Raw genomic sequence first — 20,677 nt, forward strand, 5'->3', positions numbered from 1 at the left:
CCAAACATCATATAGGAGGACATTGTGTTTCACAAACACATCTTGTTAAATGATAAAAACTCATGAAAAAAATGTACAAAGTTTTTAAAAGAATTGCTACAAATGAACTTGCTGCCTTAGTTGCATCCTGTTCCTTGCAATTGCAAACGATATATTGCAGCCAGGTCAGGGCTCAGTTTGTAGAGGGTTGGACTACATAGCCCAGAAATCAATGGTTTGATTCCCTGCCCGGCCATATGTCTTAAACCCATCCCAGTCAGAAGCAAAGTGGAAATGGCTATGTGCAAACAGCATAAAACCAGAACAGCCTGGAGTAATTTGCCGTCTGTTCAGGTTTTATTTGGTTTGCTGCTTATGATCTTAGGGTTGGAAATGAAGCCTTTTAAAGTTGAATTTTGTAAGAAAGATCATTAATTAGATTTAACTTTCTATGGGACTACAAACACATCAAAATACCTATCTAAGTGGTAAAGGGTTAATTAAGTGTGGATTGGTCATGAAAGACTATACTGCCATTCTCATCGATCCTCTGATTTAACCCTTTACCACTTACATACTTATTTTACGCATTTGTAGTCCCGTGGAAAGTGAAATTTAATTAAAGGCCTTTCTTACTAGATTCAATTTTATAGGCTTTATATCCAACCCTTAGATACTGGTGAGCAGCAAACAGCACACAACCTAAACAGACTGCGAGTTACTCGCAGGCCGCTCTGGTTTTATGCTGTCTGCACATAGCCATTTAAACTGTTCTGCTGAGTGGGAAAGTGTTTTTAAGTAGGACAGTTGTTAGTTACTGGCATAACTGACCCAGGGAAATGTTGATCTCATTAACTGAATGCAGTGATTAAGCTGAACACGGCAAACAAGTTAACCAACCAATGAACAAAACAATCAGCATTATGTTTACTTTTTAATCTAAGATCTTTTCATGTCCTCACATGAAAAAAAACTTCTTAGAAAAGAATAATGAAAGTATTTCGGGCAAACACAAATTTGGTTGTTCAATAAGAGAGTCTAATTAATATTAGAGAGTCTATTAGCATAAGGTTTATTGCCCACCAAAGTTGTGTAATATAAAAAAATAATAAGCCATTTACCTTGATATACAAAATTACTCATTTTATCTAGTGTGACCGTCTTACTTTTCAACCTGACCTAAATATAAGAATAGACCAATATTTCCAAATAAATGATCCAACTTCAAACCAATATGCCCATATTAAGCATGGCAACGGAAAGTCATGCAAGACCATTTGTGAACAAAACAGTGGCAACAGACGTTTGATAGCCTTACTGTTCAGTGACATACAAGAACATATGTTGAACTGTACTTAAAAATCAAGGCGTGAATGAAAACTTTTTGAAAATCAAGGCTTACATAGGAAAATAATAAAATCAAGGCTTAGTATGTGAAACTATTGATGATAAAGCCTTAGTTTGTAAAACTATTGAATATCAATCCTTAGTTTGTAAAACTGTAGAATATCAAGGCAGGTTTTTGAAACTGTTGAATATCAAGGCTTAGTATGTGAAACTGTTGAATATCAAGGCTTAGTATAGGAAAATGTTGAAAATCAAGGCTTAGTATGTGAAACTGTTGAATATCAAGGCTTAGTATGTGAAACTGTTGAATATGAAGGCTAAGTATGTGAAAATGTTGAATATCAAGGCTTAGTATGTGAAACTTATGAATATCAAGGCTTAGTATGTGAAACTAATGAATATCAAGGCTTAGTATGTGAAACTAATGAATATCAAGGCTTAGTATGTGAAACTGTTGAATATAAAGGCTTAGTATGTGAAACTAAAGAATATCAAGGCTTAGTATGTGAAACTAATGATTATCGAGGCTTAGTATGTGAAACTATAAATATCAATGCTTAGTATGTGAAACTGTTGAATATCAAGGCTTTCGTTTAAAAATCGGGGCTTTATGTGAAACTATTGGAAATCAAGGGTTGACTCGAAAACTATTGCAAATAAAGGATTGACTGCTTTCTTATTGGAAATCAAGGGTAAACTCGAAAACTATTGGAAATCAAGGGTTGACTCGAAAACTATAGGAAACCAAGGGTTGACTCGAAAACTTTTGGAAATCAAGGGTTGACTAAAAAACTATTAGAAATCAAGGGTTGACTGCTTAACTATTGGAAATCAAGGGTTGACTGTTAGACTACTTATAATCAAGGGTTGACAGTAAAATTACGGTAATCAGGGTTGACTGATTAACGTTTGGAAAACAAGGCTGGTGTTTAAACTATAAAGCATGAAGGCTAAAGTTAGCCTGAAACTTTTGAAAATCAAGGCTGAAATGGTAACTTGATGAAAATCAAGGCTTGACCGTGAAAGTATTGAATATTAAGGCTGGATTATGAAACCATTGAAAATCAAGGTGGGAATGTAATTAAACAATTGAATATCAAGATGGGAATGTTAAACAATTGAATATCAAGATGGGAATGTTAAACAATTGAATATCAAGATGGGAATGTTAAACAATTGAAAATCAAGTTTGGGATGTTTAACAATTGTAAATCAAAGTGGTAAAATGAAACAATTGAAAATCCAGGCTTGAGTGAGATACGTTTTTGTACATTCTGTATCATTTATTACAGTTTTGCTCAATCCCTGAACTTTCTAAACAAAAATGCTAGAACAAAATAATCAGTTGTTTTACATAACTTAGCATCAGAACATTGAAACGAATATATGGAAGATGGATATGTTTGAGCCTCGCTCTGTGAAAAAGGGGTTTAATGCATGTGCTTAAAGTGTCCCCCCAGATTATCCTGTGCAGTCCGCAAAGGCTCATAAGGGACGACACTGTATGCTTTATAAGAAGAGTCTTTGAAGAGACTTTCTTTAAACACAAAATATAAAAACGGAAATTGTTGTCCCAGATTAGCCTTTGTGGACTAGGCAGGCTAATATCGGAAAACATTTGACACACATGCATTATACCCCCTTTTCACAGAGCACAGCCCATTTGTATTCCATTACCATATATTCAGAGGCCAGTGCAAGTCTTAGAATAATAATTGTTGAAAATTGTTTCCAAACCCAAGCTTATTAGATGCTCTTATTTGGCACTACTAATTAACAGTCAATCAAAATTAATAAAATTAAAACTACAACTCTGCTCGAAAAATTTGGATGCAGGGAAAAATTGACCACGTGAGCACAAACAATTAACAAAAATTGCATTTAATTTTATGCATTTTAGGCGCCAATCTAAATCCCCGAAATATCTTATAAATTTGTTATGATCTTCTGTGTAATTAAATTTTTGTTTGTTTCTATATAGCATTTTATAAAAATAATGTATTTTTTTTAAAGGAAACTACAAAATTACACAAACAAAAAAAATTGTAAAAAGAAGAACATGTCCCTTTAATTCTTTCAAGGAGGACTAAGACAAAAGAGATGATGATATGTAATTGCATTTTCATAAAAATCAGCCATTTATCACTCTCTTTGTTTAAATAAAAACTATCAGTTACTTTTATTGAAATGTGTAAAAATTGTTATTAACAAACCTGTAAAGTTAAGAACGATAAGAATTAGCACTTTTCTTAAGATTGTGCTAATTTCAAACTATGTATGTAATACTATTTATGCATGAATAAACATATGTGCATGTCTTTCAATACAGTATTTAAAATGATGATTTATAAAAGAAAAGTTACAATTTATACTTAAATTGGTAATTGAGATATGCATTGGCTGTGCTCCATTGTACAAATAGCAGTTTTTATTTTGATTTGCATTAAATTGGAATTTAACTTAATTGGTCTTTTGGTAGTAATAATTATTTGAGGAAACACAATTTTGCCCATTTATGTCAGTTGGACCAAAAATCCAAGGCACTGATATCTATTTTATTTTACATAATCTTTCCTCGATTATATTCACATATTACTTGTTTGTTGTAAAATGTTGACAATAATTCTACAAACACGCTCTGTAGTATGGCAAGAGGGAAATGTTTAAGTAATGACCATACATTTTCTTTGAAATGTTCAACATAAGTTATGCAAATAATTGACAAATGCTTTCAAGAGACTCAGTCACGGTGTCAATGAAATAATAATCAATAGAAATATAAATGATGTTATATGTTAATGTTTATTACAGTAGAATTTAAAGAACCAAAAGTAAACATAATTATCTTATCAACAAAAATGTCAGTGAAAATATCCTCAAAAATGAAGGTTCAACGATCACTAGAAAAATGAAAGTTATGTTGAAAGGTTCAACGATCACTAGACTCTCAAATGGAACTTTTCTTACAGCAATGGCTTAACACGTGAACACTTATACCTAATAATTAAAATAATTTTAATGTACCAAAAAACAAAAATATATTGCAAACAATTATCTATTGTTTGAAGACCGATTCGTCTTAAAAAGTAAGATGCTGAATAAGCAGGGTCAAATCAAATCTCTTATGTCATCTGTGAAGCAGGCGTAAAGTTAGCCCGCAAGTTTCTTCAGTGATTTCAAATCTTGGAATTTGCTTTGTTTTTGTCCAAATATGGAAACATCAGGCGCATTTTGCCTTAATTTGAAGTTGAAACAGCGAAGACGAATGCCCTTTTGGTGCCTTCCAATTTGTATTTTTCACTGCAGACGTATTATTGGTTCCCTTAGCATTCCTCCCTAACAAGTTTCTTGAAGGATGCTCTGGTCTGTTGGAAATGTCGTCGACACAGAATTGCTTCCTAAAAATCAATAGGGAAATATCCACGGCTGTTAGACAAGAGTCTCTTGCAAGATTCACCCATCACTCTTATTGGTGTTCCATTCATTTGCAAAAATGGTGGAGACAAAACCAATAGACAATGTGCTTAACTATTGAGTTATTTGTTTGCATAGTGGGAAAATTACTTGTGTGAAAGCTCATGCCATTTTGCTGTGATTAAGCCTGTCAGAATTGTCCCCTAGTGTTGTGTGCATCTATGTCTTGAAGGTCATTGTGGGACTTTATGAGTCTTGTAGACAAGACCTGATTGTCAGCCAAACATAATGGGGTATTATTAATCAATCGCAATAGCCCTTTCACTTTTTTCGGTGTGGATAGCGGTGTGTTCATTCAGTGTTTGAAGATTGTGTTCAGGTCTCTTTCAAAAAGTGAAAAGTCACCAGAGTGTAACCACAACTGCACAAGTTATCTAGACAGAAGACAGGAATTAGGATAATGATAATTTGCATTAAAATGCTCCACACGCCGGTACTTACGCCGCAGTCACTCTTGCAGATTGCCACCCTCGGCGCCTCACCACGGCTCCACTATTGCGAGTGAGACGATAGCGCAGACGGTGGTGCCACCCTCCCCTCCGCGTGCGGCGGCGGTGGTGGTGGGTGCGCGGGCTAGGGCACGCAGCAGCTCTTCCTTGGGCGCCACCATCACGCAGCCTGCGTCCCCAAGGATCAGGAAGATGTGCAGCGATACAGGTAAGAGACCAGTAGAGGAAACATATGGGCACTCTGGGAAACAGGGCTTAATGCATTAGTGGAAAATGTCGTCTTTGATTAGCCTGTGTGGGCTAAACAGGCTAATCTGGGATGACACTTTACACACATGCATTAGGCCCGGTTTTCCCAGAGCAAAGCTCATGTGGTTTCTCCTGGAGCTTTTCTGTTTGTCTACTGAAGTTTCTGCAAGGAAAATTTATTAGATTGCTTTAAACTAGCATGTTTTATCATTGTCGCTGAAATATGACCGAATAAAATTGCGAACCTTCAGTGCCTTTCTGTTTGTCCAAACTGTTTGTCAAACGAAGTGATACATGTAAATGACCTGTTGCAAAAGCAGTTTTTCTCAGTATTTGTTTGTTGATGGGTTTTTGTCAAAGGAAGTGATACACAAATGACTGGTTACAAAACAGAGTGTTCTCATAGTACCTTTCTGTTTGCCTAAGGCTTTTTGACCATGGATTTGAGGTAAAGTCCATTAGATTAAACAACCATATGATAAAGTTTATCAAAGAAATATTAATTGTGAAAAGGCAAGATCAATCCAAGATTGTCTAGTCACTTGTGCTGAATCTTGATCTTGTGAAAAGATTTTAAAGAAAGATGTGCACTGAAAGATCTAGAGAAGGATGTGCACTGAAAGATCTAGAGAAAGATGTGCACTGAAAGATCTAGAGAAAGATGTGCATTAAAAGATCTAGAGAAGGATGTGCACTGAAAGATCTAGAGAAAGATGTGCACTGAAAGATCTAGAGAAAGATGTGCACTGAAAGATTGAGAGAAAGATGTGAACTGAAAGATCTAGAGAAAGATTTGCACTTACAGATCTAGAGAAAGATGTGCACTGAAAGATTGAGAGAAAGATGTGCACTGAAAGATTGAGAGAAAGATGTGCACTGAAAGATTAAGCGGAAGATGTGAACTGAAAGATTTAGAGAAAGATGTGCACTGAAATATTTAGAGAAATATGTTCACATAAAGATCTAGAGAAAGATGTGCACTGACAGATCTAGAGACAGATGTGCACTGAAAGATTGAGAGAAAGATGTGCAATGAAAGACTGAGAGAATGATGTGCACTGAAAGATTGAGAGATAATGTGAACTGAAAGATCTAGAGAAAGATGTGCACTGAATGATCTAGAGAAAGATGTGCACTGAAAGATTGAGAGAAAGATGTGCACTGAAAGATTTAGAGGAAGATGTGCACTTAGAAATCTAGAGAATGATGTGCACCACAAAAGGGAGACATGGATTTGGATCCTGGGTGCAGGATGAAACATTAGTTCTTGGAACATTTTTGTTTAATTTTGAAGATTTTTATGTTAGTTTTACAAACTTTGGTATGTTAATCAAATGCAATAATTAATATGGGTATTTTCTGCATAAAAAATGTTGTTGATCAGAAAAGGATAATGTTTCTTTATAAAAAGGATCTTGATAGAAAAATTAAAACACGTTCTGAAATGTTTTCGTATAATTTTATATATCGAGGGTTTATGCTTAAACATTTAAGAATGAGCTCTTGATTATAATTTCTTGAAATTTTGTTGTTATTGGTGCTTTGCCTAAATCTGACACATTTGATCAGTATTTTATGGACATTGTTAAAAATAGTGAACCATGTACACAAATGAAAGTTAATTGAATTACACGGCACCTGAAATTGACTGAAGTGCACCATTTATTTCTATACCAAGACCTGTTGTACTGCTTTGTCTTTAAATACTGGAATTTCTGTTTGGGAAATCATATATCACTATAATTACGACTTGTTACTTATAACAAAACAGTGTTGGGAGTATTTGTAATTTACTTGGAATGCCTTAGTTTTATTGAACTCATTAATTCTCTCAGACACAAAAGCTGATTCTGCATTGTATAAATCAAGAGTGTGAAATTAATAGTTGCGATTTACATTATTAATACTAAGTCTTCGCTTTCTATTCAAGGTCAGTTTATTCAAAGTTATTCCCCTTACCGAAAGTAAGGTATCCTTAAACACAAGGTGCCTGTACCACGTGACTTTTTCCGCTATGTGTGGGACAATCGGATGTCAACAAACCATTGCTTCAGGTAAAGTTTTTGATAATTTCTTCATTAATTCTAAACCATTTTTAAAAAAAACAAAGACGAGAGTCCGGTCATTGTCAAAATACACAACTTTGTTAAGCTGCGCAAAATTAATTTAGTATTTTTTCCAAAAAGTGCAACCGCGCGTTTGAAAAGACACAAATTGAAATGCTATGTGTGTTATATTTTTTATTCAATCAACAATAACGTTCATTATAATATTGTCAAAGGTTTAAAAAATAGGGCTGACATTGTAATTCTTCATAGAGAAGCTACATACATTGTATGTTTGCACAAATACTTCTGATTCGGAGTATGTGCTTAAAAATGCAATAATGCTATGTGTGGGACACGTTTTTGAAATGCTATGTGTGGTATACAAACTAAACTAGAGAATAGAAAGATTGACATAAACATCAGTAATCTTTTAAGTTTGTCTAAATAACAAAAGTTGGTCAATAAAAAATTGTTGGTACTGTTTTGCGTGCTTAAAATATGATAATCACGACGTTCATGTAAGTCAAAATTATCATGATTGTCGATAATTTATATTCATATTTTTTACTTGTAGAATGCCATTTGTTTTGGAACAGTGTGGTAGAGAGGTCAAAACACAGTCGGGAATCTCCAAACACAAAGCCACCCACGCACGGGAAAGAGAATATGTTTGTTGCAGCAAACCTTTTCTTGTGAGTTTCTATAAAATTGATCGTTTCAAAATGTTAAATTTTCTGTGAATTGTTACTTCCAACTAAGGCACTTGTTTAATACACAAAATCGTAAGGATTGTTTGTGCAAGGTGTCATGTGAATATAATTGTAACAAAATTACAAAAAGTGTTATTGAACTTATGGTTGTGTGCTTTTTATCAGGAATGTGTAAACATATTAGACCGTAACAAGAGTTATTAAATAAGCATACAGAGATAATACAGCATTATTAAAACAAATAGACAATAGGATCGATAACTTATTATTCTGTAAAATCATGTATTGGTATCTAAATCCTATTGAGCTATCATGTATATCACGCATGACAATTATTTATTTATTTTTTTAAGTTTTACAGTTTATTTTATGTGTATTTTGTTTTTTTTCAGGGAGATTAAAGTATTTTTGGAAGAACCTTCTGCTGACAAGAGACGTACTGATATCTTGATCAATGAAAAGTTGTCATATATAGTTAATGTTCAAAAGTTTAAAAGACTGTTTGTTTTGTTACCAGATGGTGCAAGTATTGCAGTGAAAGAAAACAATCAAAATAAACATTAAATACAAATTTGACAATTCAACAAATTGAACAACTACATGTATTGTTTATTACTTGGTGCGGTGGTAACAAGATCTTGCAGCCCCTTTCATGACCGGGTCGAATGAGTATTTTCATTAAACATCTTACACTATTTTCAGTTATTCAGATTTCATTTGAAATTGAGTTCATGAAGTATTGATACAATTAAATATGTTTGTTGGTATAATAAACCCCCAAAGCCAAGACTTTTTTGCGATGATCATTTGTTACGTGTTAATTAGATCATTCATATGTTTGTATAGCACGATTTGTTACTTTGCGAATACTGATGTACTTCATTATGTACTTGGTGCTGTAATTTCTATTGTAAGGTGTGCATGCTGGTTATAAAGCAATGTTATTATTAATGAAGTGTTTATTTTGATATACTTAAGATATTCATATGGAGATGATATTGGAAACTAAATGAACTTAATAGACCACAAACAATCATCATTGGATTTATATTGTTATTTGTTATGAAACAATTGTTTTATTAACATATATACTCAGATTTTATATTCATCTAATCAATTTCATTAATAACATGGATACAAAACACATAAATATACACAAATATCAATACATACACTTTGTTTTGATTATGCCAAAATACATATTAAATGGTATGTTTGCAAAGTTAGTTGAAATAGCTTTCCGTAAACATCACAGAATGAAGCTGGGTCCGTCTCTGTCACTGTGGTTTTGATAACTTGCCGCATAACACCTTCCGTGTGGTTTGATGGTGTTCATCTGATTCTAACACAGCTTCGCGCCTTAAAGCGTTACAACTCCTTCGACTAATCCTTGTCAAGTCTGAAAAACAACAGAAGTAAAACCCATTTTAAAGCAAGTGCTTTTACTTTCTTTGTCATTCATTTATAAAAAAGGATCGAATTTAATAATCAGGCAGAAATATCAATCATGATATTTATTTAAAAACAATAAGTAAAAAAAAGAAAATATTATAGTTTAAGATAACGTGTTAGTAAAAAAAGACCATTGGTTGGATAACAATTACGCATTGTATTTTATTTAAGATTTATGTTCAATTAAACATAAATTGTTTAAACATTACACAATTACTTCAGTATTCCATCATGTAACATTTGGTTAATTTGATATATTTTCAGTACAGACTGAAGTATATGTTTTAGATTCTTACAAAACTGTGTTCAGATTAAATGCAGAACTGACGGGAAAATTCTTGCATACCACAAATAGCATTTCAAAAATGTGTCCCACACAGAGCATTATTGCATTTTTATACACAGATGTATATGCGCAAACATACAATATATGTAGCTTCTCTATGAAGAATTACAATGTCCGCCCTATTTTTTAAACCTTCAACAATATTATAATGAACGTTTTTGTTAATTGAATAACAAATATACCACACATAGCATTTCACTTTGTGTGTTTTCAAACACGCGGTTGCACTTTTTGAAAAAATACTTAATTAACACAGTTGTGTATTTTGACAATGACCGGGCTCTCGTCTTTGTTTTTTTTTTAAATAGTTTAGAATTAATGAAGAAATTATCAGAAACGTTAAGCGATGGTTTGTTGACATCCGATTGTCCCACACATAGCCGAAAAAGTCACGTGGTACAGGCACCTTGTAAACAGATGCAGGATAAAAACTGATATATTTTTAGGTAAGTAGGAAAATACTTTTTACAAATGTAAAAACTAATCAATAGCAGACAATGAAAGAAAAATGTTTGGGTTTTGGTTTGTTGTGATAATGCTAACAATATCATCCCAGAGGGGTAGGTAATATATAGATTTTAATTAGGTAAGCACTCATGAAATAATGTTCCTTTTTCTTGATAAATAACTTTTCTGATCTCTATATTGTGTATATTATAAATAGAACATGTTTACTGCCTGGCTTTGAAGGGAAAATGAATGATTATTCCAATTTAAAGCTTAAACGTATAAAACTCCTGTGGTTTTGTTGCAAAGTTTATGATGCTTTTGAAAATTCTATAGCATGAAACTTTGTATGAGCCAATTATATTGTGCAATAAACATACCAAGTAAACAAATAATTCCAAATAATTTGTTCCTTTCAAATTGATTTGTGTAGTTTACGATCTAGGGTTTCATGTTGAGCACGTCTACTGCTCTTAATTAACTGTGTCTATAAACAATTTACAAAGCCAAGATTTCAAAATAAAATGCAAGTCTTTGAAAAAATTATTAACAATTTTGTAGCTTATTGTCTTCAGGTAATATGCATCCATAAACCCAAGGTTTTATGCTGTTTGCTGCTCATCAGTTACTAAGGGTTTGAAATGAAGCCTTCAAAATTTGAATCTACTTAAAAAGGTCTATAGTATAGTGTTACTCTCAAAGAGACTACAAATGCGTCAAAAGATACATTGAAGTGGTAAAGGGTTAAATACGAATCTAAGTGGTAAAGGGTTAAATACGAATCTAAGTGGTAAAGGGTTAAATACGAATCTAAGTGGTAAAGGGTTAAATACGAATCTAAGTGGTAAAGGGTTAAATACGAATCTAAGTGGTAAAGGGTTAAATACGAATCTAAGTGGTAAAGGGTTAAATACGAATCTAAGTGGTAAAGGGTTAAATATGAATCTAAGTGGTAAAGGGTTAAATACGAATCTAAGTGGTAAAGGGTTAAATACGAATCTAAGTAGTAAAGGGTTAAATACGAATCTAAGTGGTAAAGGGTTAAATACGAGTCTAAGTGGTAAAGGGTTAAATACGAATCTAAGTGGTAAAGGGTTAAATATGAATCTAAGTGGTAAAGGGTTAAATACGAATCTTAGTGGTAAAGGGTTAAATATGAATCTAAGTGGTAAAGGGTTATATACGAATCTAAGTGGTTTAGGGTTATATACAAATCTAAGTGGTAAAGGGTAAATACAAATCTAAGTGATAAAGGGTTAAATACGAATCTAAGTGGTAAAGAGGGTTACACCAACAAGAGGTTCTGTACTTGTACATGGGACAAGAAGCTCATAATTCAGTGGGACCTAAATACTCACACAATTGTACGAAATAATCAAAGCGCTGAAGGCTATATTAGTTTGCAAATTTATGTGTATCTTTGGGTACAACACACTATTTTTAAAATGAAATGTTTAAAGCCACACACATTTTATTGAAACATACTTGATTTAACACATTAATTGAGAATTATATGCAAATATTGACTGTAGTGTTATTTACTTGTCCGAATAACTTGATCCCAATTTCACACTTGTCTGAGACCTGTTGTCATAATTTTTGGTATAAGTTCAGAAAATATGGTGAAAGAACCAGTAAATTAATAAAATAAAAGTTTATGCAATCACGTTTATGACTATTAGACTTTGTGAAATGATATCCGTTTGAAAGAACTACATCATACCAGTACCTTGTTGCACCCCTATTGGTCAATTAAGAGCAATTTTGAATTTTAAAGTGCAGGTATATAACTGTGAAATTGTTAGACTGATTGGTGTAATAGCCAAACATACAGAATAAGTGTTGTTATTGACTGAAAACCAACAGCAATTAAAAATGTTGTTTAATTTTGTTGTTCATGGACTGGTAAAATTATTGTATTTATTGTCATTCATTTATTTATTTTATTATTGAAAATGATAGATTTTGCATTTATCTATTAGACAAATTATGAAGTATGGTGTAACTTTTTTATGCACAGCATTACAGTTTCCCAGACCTAATGTGAGGGAAAACAAGTGAGAGAAGGTTATGAAGTCTGGAAGAAAATGCAGAGATGCTATAGACTGAAATGTCAACTTATATAGACTAGAAAATCTGATGGAAATGTCAAGGCTATTAAGCAAAAGGTTAGATCTAATTTGAGGCTTGAAATCATAACCTTCCTAAGAGTTGTTCCATTTACAGCTTAATTGAAAACTTACAAGGAAAGGTTATTAATCCACAGTTTAATGATGTGTGGTACTTCTTACAGGGCTTAGGAATTGTTAAAGGTCAGAAACATCCTTTAGTACAAGTTTAGCTATAAAAAGCCAGTAAGTTGTAGACATCACCACTGTGCAGTGCTTAGAGTAGTGACCGAATTTGCTTTTGTTTACAATGGTCAATAACCAAGCGTGATTTGTTAATGATATCTATTCATAAGATGGCTAAACTGACAAATGTCGATAGTGGCCTTCAATAGAATAATAATGATCATGATCATGATCATGATGATGACGATGACAATGACGATAATGATGATGATGATGATGATGATTATGATGATGATTATTATGATGATGCTGCTGCTGCTGCTGCTGCTGCTGCTGATGATGATGATGATGATGACGATGATGATGATACTTCAAATGTGAATTGGCCTTGGACTTTAGATGACCCCTTTAGAAATTGGGGTCACTAGGGCAAAGGTCAAGATCATTATCACACTTAGTGAGAAGAAGTTGCCGATCAATAACTCGTCAACGATTTGACCGATCGGCTTGATACTTCACATGTGCATTTGCCTTAGACAGTAGATTACCCCTATACAAATTGGAGCCTCTAGGTCAAAGGTCATGGTCACTATCACATGAAGTGTGAAAATTGTGTCCGATCAGTTACTCATCAATGATTTAACCAATTGGCTTGATATTCTACAAGTGCACTGGCCTTGGACAGTAGATGACCCCTATTGAAATTGGGGTCACTAGGTCAAATGTCAAGGTCACTATCACACTAAGTGTGAAAACCATTTCCAATCAATAACTTGTCAACCAATTGACCGAGACCAATTGGCTTGATACTTTACAAGTACATTGGCCTTGGACAGTAGATGACACCTATCAAAATTGAGGTCACAAGGTCAGAGGTCAAGGTCACGGTCACAATAAGTGTGAAAATTGTTTCCGATTTATAACTCATTGACGCATTGACTTAGTGGCTTGATACTTTACATACGCATTGGCCTAGGACAGTAGATGACCCCTATTGAAATTGGGGTCACTAGTTCAAAACCCTGTTTAGAGGGGCATATGTCTCAAACCGCGGAACACTTGTTTAAATAAATTTACAGAAATAAGAAAAAGTATATTAAGAAGTTTATCAGTGGCACAATAGGAATATAATAATAAAACATATATTAAAATGGACTTTATGATGATAATATTAAGTTAGTTTAAACTTATAATTCCAATTACCTTGGGTTACAGCTATATTACAGCATCGTGCATTCAATGCATTGTTCTTGCTTATCCTTTATTTCAAATTGTTCAAGCCTCGTATTAACCCATTTATGCCCAGTGGACTCTCCCATCCTTCTAAATTGGATCAATTTATTTCCCAAATTAGGGATGTCTAGTATATTTATTTCTATATTTAGAACAATTCTTACAGAAATTCCTTTAAGCAAACAGCGTAGACCCAGATGAGATGCCGCATCATGCGGCGTCTCATCTGGGTTTACGCTGTTTGCAATGTCCTTTTTTCAGGACGCTAGGCATAAATAGGTTAATGTAAAGATTATGTGTTCTTCCATATATTGCAATAAGAAAAATATGTAATTCAATTTTTGTGAAAATGAATCTTGCCTGAACGGACTGACGGACAGACAGGCGACTGCTTTATGCCACCCTACCAGGGGCCTAAAAAGATGTTATTCAACTTTGAACAAAATGTATATATTGCCTCAATTAAGACACTGGCAGAAAAAGGTTTGGCATTGACATTTTAGCAAAATCCCAGTACAACATGAAATGAACCTCAAAACTTCATCTTTTGACCAATTCTCCAACTAAATGCTCCTTAATACTGCAGGCATGTGCAGGACATTAATTAACCCAAAAGGCATATTTATGATTCATAAATTGCTTTTAAACCATAAGGGAAAAAACACTAAAAATGGGCATTTTTTCAAATGCATTTTTGATGGATACACAACAATTTAGTGGAGTATAATAACAATAATTGTAATAATAATAATAATAACAATGATAATAATAATAATAATGATAATTATCATCATTATCATTATAATAATCTTATTTATAAAAAATTGTAATTGTCAATTTTGATTTATTGATATCAACGAATGTCATCAGTCAAATGCAATCTGTTGTGAGTTGTATTTTGCTGAAGGCATGATTAATTTCATATTTGTTATTTGGACTTGTATGCTGCCCTGTAAACATGTCAATCTGGAAACTGGCCCTCCCAGCATTTGTTTAACCCCTCCCACTCAGAAGTAAAGTGAAATGGCTATGTGCAAACACCATAAAACCAGAACAGCCTGCGAGCAACTCGCAGGCTGTTCAGGTTTTATGCTGTTTGCTGCTCATCAGTATCATTAAGGGTTGGAAATGAAGCCTATAAAACTTGAATCTACTAAAAAAGGTCTTAAATTAAATATAACTTTCAAAGGGACTACACATACATCAAAATACATATCTAAATTGTAAAGGATTAAACAAAAAATGTCATGGAACCCAGTCACTGACCAATGACTTTAAACTCTTATTTTTTTGTCATTAAAAAAATAAATTATCAAATAACGTGAAAACCATCTGAACAAGCTCCTCTTATAAACTGTTATTTGCACAGGATTTTTTTAAAGTTTTAAGTCCAAAATAACATTGCCGGGCTAAAAGATACATCTTAACAAGTTAATATTTTGCCTATCGCGCTGACCATCATTTTCACGTACCATAGTCAAAAGTTTGCTGGTGGGCATTGTTGGCCAAGACATTTAAGGAAAACTACTTTATGTGTCAGTCTTTAAATTTAAGTTGTTGTCAACTGGAATTTATTTTTTTTAAGAGTTAGATTGAATGTATAAATGGCCCTAACTGGTGAGTTTAAAGTATGTTATTGGTATTGTTATTCGCTCGTTTTTAAAAATGGAACGTATTATAGTTTCACCCTTGGCGGGAGGCGGGCGGCGTCCACAGCAGTGGCCGCTCTCTAATTCAAATAGTTTACATCCGATCTTCACCAAACTTTGTCAGACGTTGTGTCTAGACAATATCTAGGTCAAGTTCGAATATGGGTCATGCTGGATCAAAAACTAGGTCACGGGGTCACTTAGTGCATTTCAAGGATTAAGCATGGTGTCCGCTCTCTAATTGAAATAGTTTTCACCCGTTCTTCACCAAATTTGGTCAGAAGTTGTGTCTAGATGATATGTAGGTCAAGTTCAAATATGGGTGATGCCGTGTCAAAAACTAGGTCACGAGGTCACTTAGTGCATTTCAAGCATTTAGCATGGTGTCTGCTCTCTAATTGAAGTAGTTTTCATCTGATCTTCACCTAATTTGGTCAGAAGTTGTGTCTAGATGATATGTAGGTCAAGTTCAAATATGGGTCATGCCAGGTCAAAAACGAAGTCACGAGGTCACATAGTGCATTTCAAGCATTTTGCATGGTGTCCGCTCTCTAAATGAAGTAGTTTTCATCTGATCTGCACCAAATTTAGTCAGATGTTACATCTAAATGATATCTAGGTCAAGTTCAAATATGGGTCATGCCGGGTAAATAACTAGGTCTCGAGGTCACTTAGTGCATTTCAAGCATTGAGCATGGTGTCTAAAACCTTCGAACGGGCGTATCTTGTGACAGTTTGGCACTCTTGTTCTCTTTGCTTTAGCACATTTATATTGAAACATTGTTTTTTTCTGTATCCAAACTTAAAAACAAAACCAATTCATTAACGTAATAAATGTAGAAAATTATTTGTTTTCATATAAACCATAAATAGGTTTTAAATATAACCAAATATTGGATACAATTTATTGAGATTTAAAAAGTATTAAAGGCTTTTAAGGTTGCATGTTTTAGGTACATGTTACATCTGTCAATGCAAATGTTGAACTTTGTATGTGCTTTTGATTTTCACACTTGCATGCCTTTTCGTGGAAAGCTATATATATATATTACTGCAAAACTCTTGACTAGACAAACAATGGCTGTTTATTGTGGCCAAACATGTCCTTTATGACTAAAGGCTGTCTGATCAATAAAAACGTTTTGATTCAGGAAATTGACTATGTGTCTTTGTTGAATTAAATTGAGGGACAGTTATGAAATCCTAAATCAGCCTAAGGCTTAACAATAAATATACAAAAACCAATAATATAACAGCATTTTACTTGTTAAACAATTTAACAATTATGCTACTGAAAATGTATCACTATAAGGCTAAAAAGAAAAATATGTTTGTTTCCCCTACCCGACACCTGTAAAAAAGGGCTGGGTAGGTATGAAGAGAAAGTATTTGTATGCATCTTCAAAACTTTGTACATAATGATTATTCTAAAATGAAATAGTTGTGTGGAAGATTCAATCCTTAAGTATGATGTACATATATTACAGAATAGATCTTAAATTGAAAAGATTGAAAAAATATATCACTTACAGTACAGCCAAGGCGGAACAAAAATAATCCTCGGTCATGCCACGAAAAGAATCCTTAGTACTCGTCGACTGCGTCGTTTGTTCACTCGGCGTATCGCCGAGGCACTCGCAGCAACGCAGCTGAGTCTATATTAACCTCGCGTACTTTCACGGAATAAATCCGCCGTATACTTACGTGGCAGATCGAGTGAAAAGATATACACCTACTTGTACATTTGTGTAGCGTAGAAACCTAGATTAACGCTACTTTCATAGTTATTATTTTCACGTTTTAGTAAGATATATGGCACGTAATGCGCTTTAACAAATTATCGTTTAATTAATTACGCACAACTGTAAATGTTTAATTGGATTCTCAAATGAGCATTATTAAATTTGTAAAAAGCGCTCGAAAATTAAGCAGACATGTATAACGTTGCATGGAAAGTGTGGGTATATTTTGTGTTGTAAAAAACATGAACATCACATCAGGCGATTAATGCGTGTTCATTGGGGAAAAAAAACGCCCCAATGTTATTTCATCACATTTTTAAATAGTAACAAATGCCAAAATTTATTAAATACTTAAGAAAAATGGAGAATGATTGTGTTTCTTGAGCACTGTTATTGTAAATATTTACCAGACTTTGCTTACCGGTATATATACGCATATTCAAACAATAGTTATAATGAGCTGATAATAAACAAAACAACAATTATGTCTTGATGTGGCTTCAAACTGCTAATTGTCTCAGCTAAAGTATAATAGCAAAAAAAAACAAGCAATTATAAATCCACCATATGCTGAAGCCTTGACCACTTGTAGGTGCAAAAACAGCTGCCTGGTCTCCTTGATATGAAAGGGAAAATAATTGTACATAATTACGTGACCTTGTTTATGTGGAAAATACATACACTACGGGCGGGAAACAAACTTACTTGGCCAGACGCATTAAATGTGCTTATATTCTTATACAATCTGAGCACATTAAATTAATGATGATTTTCAATATTATTATAAGTGTTCTTTTAAAATTAATTGACTAACTAATCATTTTTAAAAGATTAATGATATGCATCGACTCGGCGTTATATTGCGGATCGCGGCTTGCCTCGGTATGTCTCAGCTAGAGGTGCAAATTGCGATGTGCCACCGCATACTGACGCGCCTTCAACGGTAGACTCGGCATCGACTCGTTGCGCCTTGACTCCGCGGATCACGAAATATGTTTGTTCCGCGTTGGCTGTACTGTAAGACAATTCTGACATTTTATGAATGAAATCAGAATATAATATTTCTTGCTTTTCTTTATATTTAGTAACTTCAAACTGGCAATAACCCACTGAACAATACATCCCTATATCAAACTTATGCTCACTTGCATGTATTGTTTTTTGACAGTATCAATTCAGTTGATTTTTCACTTTTTTCCTCACTATTCAATTTTTCGGAGCTGTTATCATGGATACAAATATCACAGACAAATTTGTTATTGCCATTCTACTACAACTTTATGTACAAAATGATGCACTTAATTTAAATAACCTGACCATTTCTGTGGATGTAAAGGCTCCTAAAGTATGATTTGTTCTAAGATGAAAGTTTGAAAATATTATGTCTAATTTTCCAACAGTAAATGAGGTGGTATCAATAGGCATACAGTTTTGCTGCTAATCATGTTAAGTTTTCATCACAGAATTCAATGATAACAAGGGCTGTTTGTAAAACATGCATGCCCCCCATATGGGCTGTCCGTTGTAGTGGCAGCCATTGTGTGAATACGATTTTTGTCACTGTGACCTTGACCTTTGACCTAGTGACCTGAAAATCAATAGGGGTCATCTGCGAGTCACGATCAATGTACCTATGAAGCGTCATGATCCTAGGCATAAGCGTTCTTGAGTAATCATCCGAAAATTATTTTACTATTTCGGGTCACCGTTACCTTGACCTTTGACCTTGTGACCTCAAAATCAATAGGGGTCATCTGCAAGTTGTGATCAATCTACCTATGAAGTTTCATGATCCTAGGCGTATGCGTTCTCGAGTTATCATCCGAAAACCATTTTACTATTTCGGGTCACTGTGACCTTGACCTTTGACCTAGTGACCTCAAAATCAATAGGGGTCATCTGCGAGTTATGATCAATCTACCCATGAAGTTTCATGATCCTAGGCGTATGCATTCTTGAGTTATCATCCGGAAACCATTTTACTATTTCGGGTCACTGTGACCTTGACCTTTGACCTAGTGACCTCAAAATTAATAGGGGTCATCTGCAAGTCATGATCAATCTACCCATGAAGTTTCATGATCCTAGGCGTATGCGTTCTTGAGTTTTCATTCAAAAACCATTTTACTATTTCGGGTCACCGTGACCTTGACCTTTGACCTAGTGACCTCAAAATCAATAGGGATCATCTGCGAGTCATGATCAATGTACCTATGAAGTTTTATGATCCTAGGCCCAAGCGTTCTTGAGTTATCGTCTGACAACCACCTGGTGGACGGACAGACCGACCGACAGACCGACCGACAGACCGACCGACCGACATGAGCAAAGCAATATACCCCCTCTTCTTCGAAGGGGGGCATAATGATAATAGTGATACAATTGCATATGTTTGAAATGAATGCAATTATTAACTAAAAAAAATCTTTTCAACAAAACTAGTATGGAAACTAAATGTGTTCACAAAGTAAGTTTAAATCTTCATGCTTTCCCACACTGGCATGCAACTGTCTAGTCCCTCTGTCGACTTTTTATGTCCCCCACTATAGTAGTGGGGGACATATGGTTTTTGCCCGGTCTGTTGGTTGGTTGGTTTGCGCCAACTTTAACATTTGCAATAACTTTTGCAATATTGAAGATAGGAACTTGATATTTGGCATGCATATGTATCTCATGGAGCTGCACATTTTGAATGGTGAAAGGTCAAGGTCAAGGTCATCCTTCTAGGTCAAAGGTCAAATATATGGGTCAAAATCGCTCATTTAATGTACACTTTTGCAGTATTTCAATATTCAAGATAGCAACTTGATATTTTGCATGCATGTGTATCTCATGGAGCTGCACAATTTGAGTGGTGAAAGGTCAAGTCATCATTCAAGGTCAGATGTCAAATATATGTGGCCAAAATCGCTCATTTTATGAGTACTTTTGCAATATTGAAGATAGCAACTTGATATTTGGCATGCATTTGTATCTCATGGAGCTGCACATTTTGAGTGGTGAAAGGTCAAGGTCAAGGTCATCCTTCAAGGTCAGAGGTCAAATATATGTGGCCCAAATCGCTAATTTTATGAATACTTTTGCAATATTGAAGATAGCAACTTGATATTTGGCATGCATGTGTATCTCATGGAGCTGCACATATTGAGTGGTGAAAGGTCAAGGTCAACCTTCAAGGTCAAATATATCGGTCAAAATTGCTCATGTAATGGCACTTCTGCAATATTGAAGATAGCAATTTTATATTTGAAATGCATG

At 34.1% G+C, this 20,677-nt stretch overlaps 1 protein-coding gene across 5 annotated transcripts in view; it reads left to right on the forward strand.

Moving 5' to 3' along the window:
• The window catches only part of LOC127874834 (ras guanyl-releasing protein 3-like), a 296,898-nt gene that overhangs the window by 7,020 nt on the left and 269,201 nt on the right, over positions 1 to 20,677 (forward strand). For all 5 annotated transcript variants that reach the window (XR_008047126.1, XM_052419469.1, XM_052419468.1 and 2 more), the window contains exon 2: positions 5,261 to 5,457. Coding sequence is in view for 4 of the 5 variants with exons in the window: in XM_052419469.1 (XP_052275429.1) it covers positions 5,261 to 5,457 (197 nt within the window). In the remaining variant the exon portion in view is untranslated. The remainder of the gene's footprint in view (positions 1 to 5,260; positions 5,458 to 20,677) is intronic.

Source organism: Dreissena polymorpha, chromosome 3 (genome assembly GCF_020536995.1).
Source record: "Dreissena polymorpha isolate Duluth1 chromosome 3, UMN_Dpol_1.0, whole genome shotgun sequence".
In the NCBI taxonomy this organism is placed as follows: domain Eukaryota; kingdom Metazoa; phylum Mollusca; class Bivalvia; order Myida; family Dreissenidae; genus Dreissena; species Dreissena polymorpha.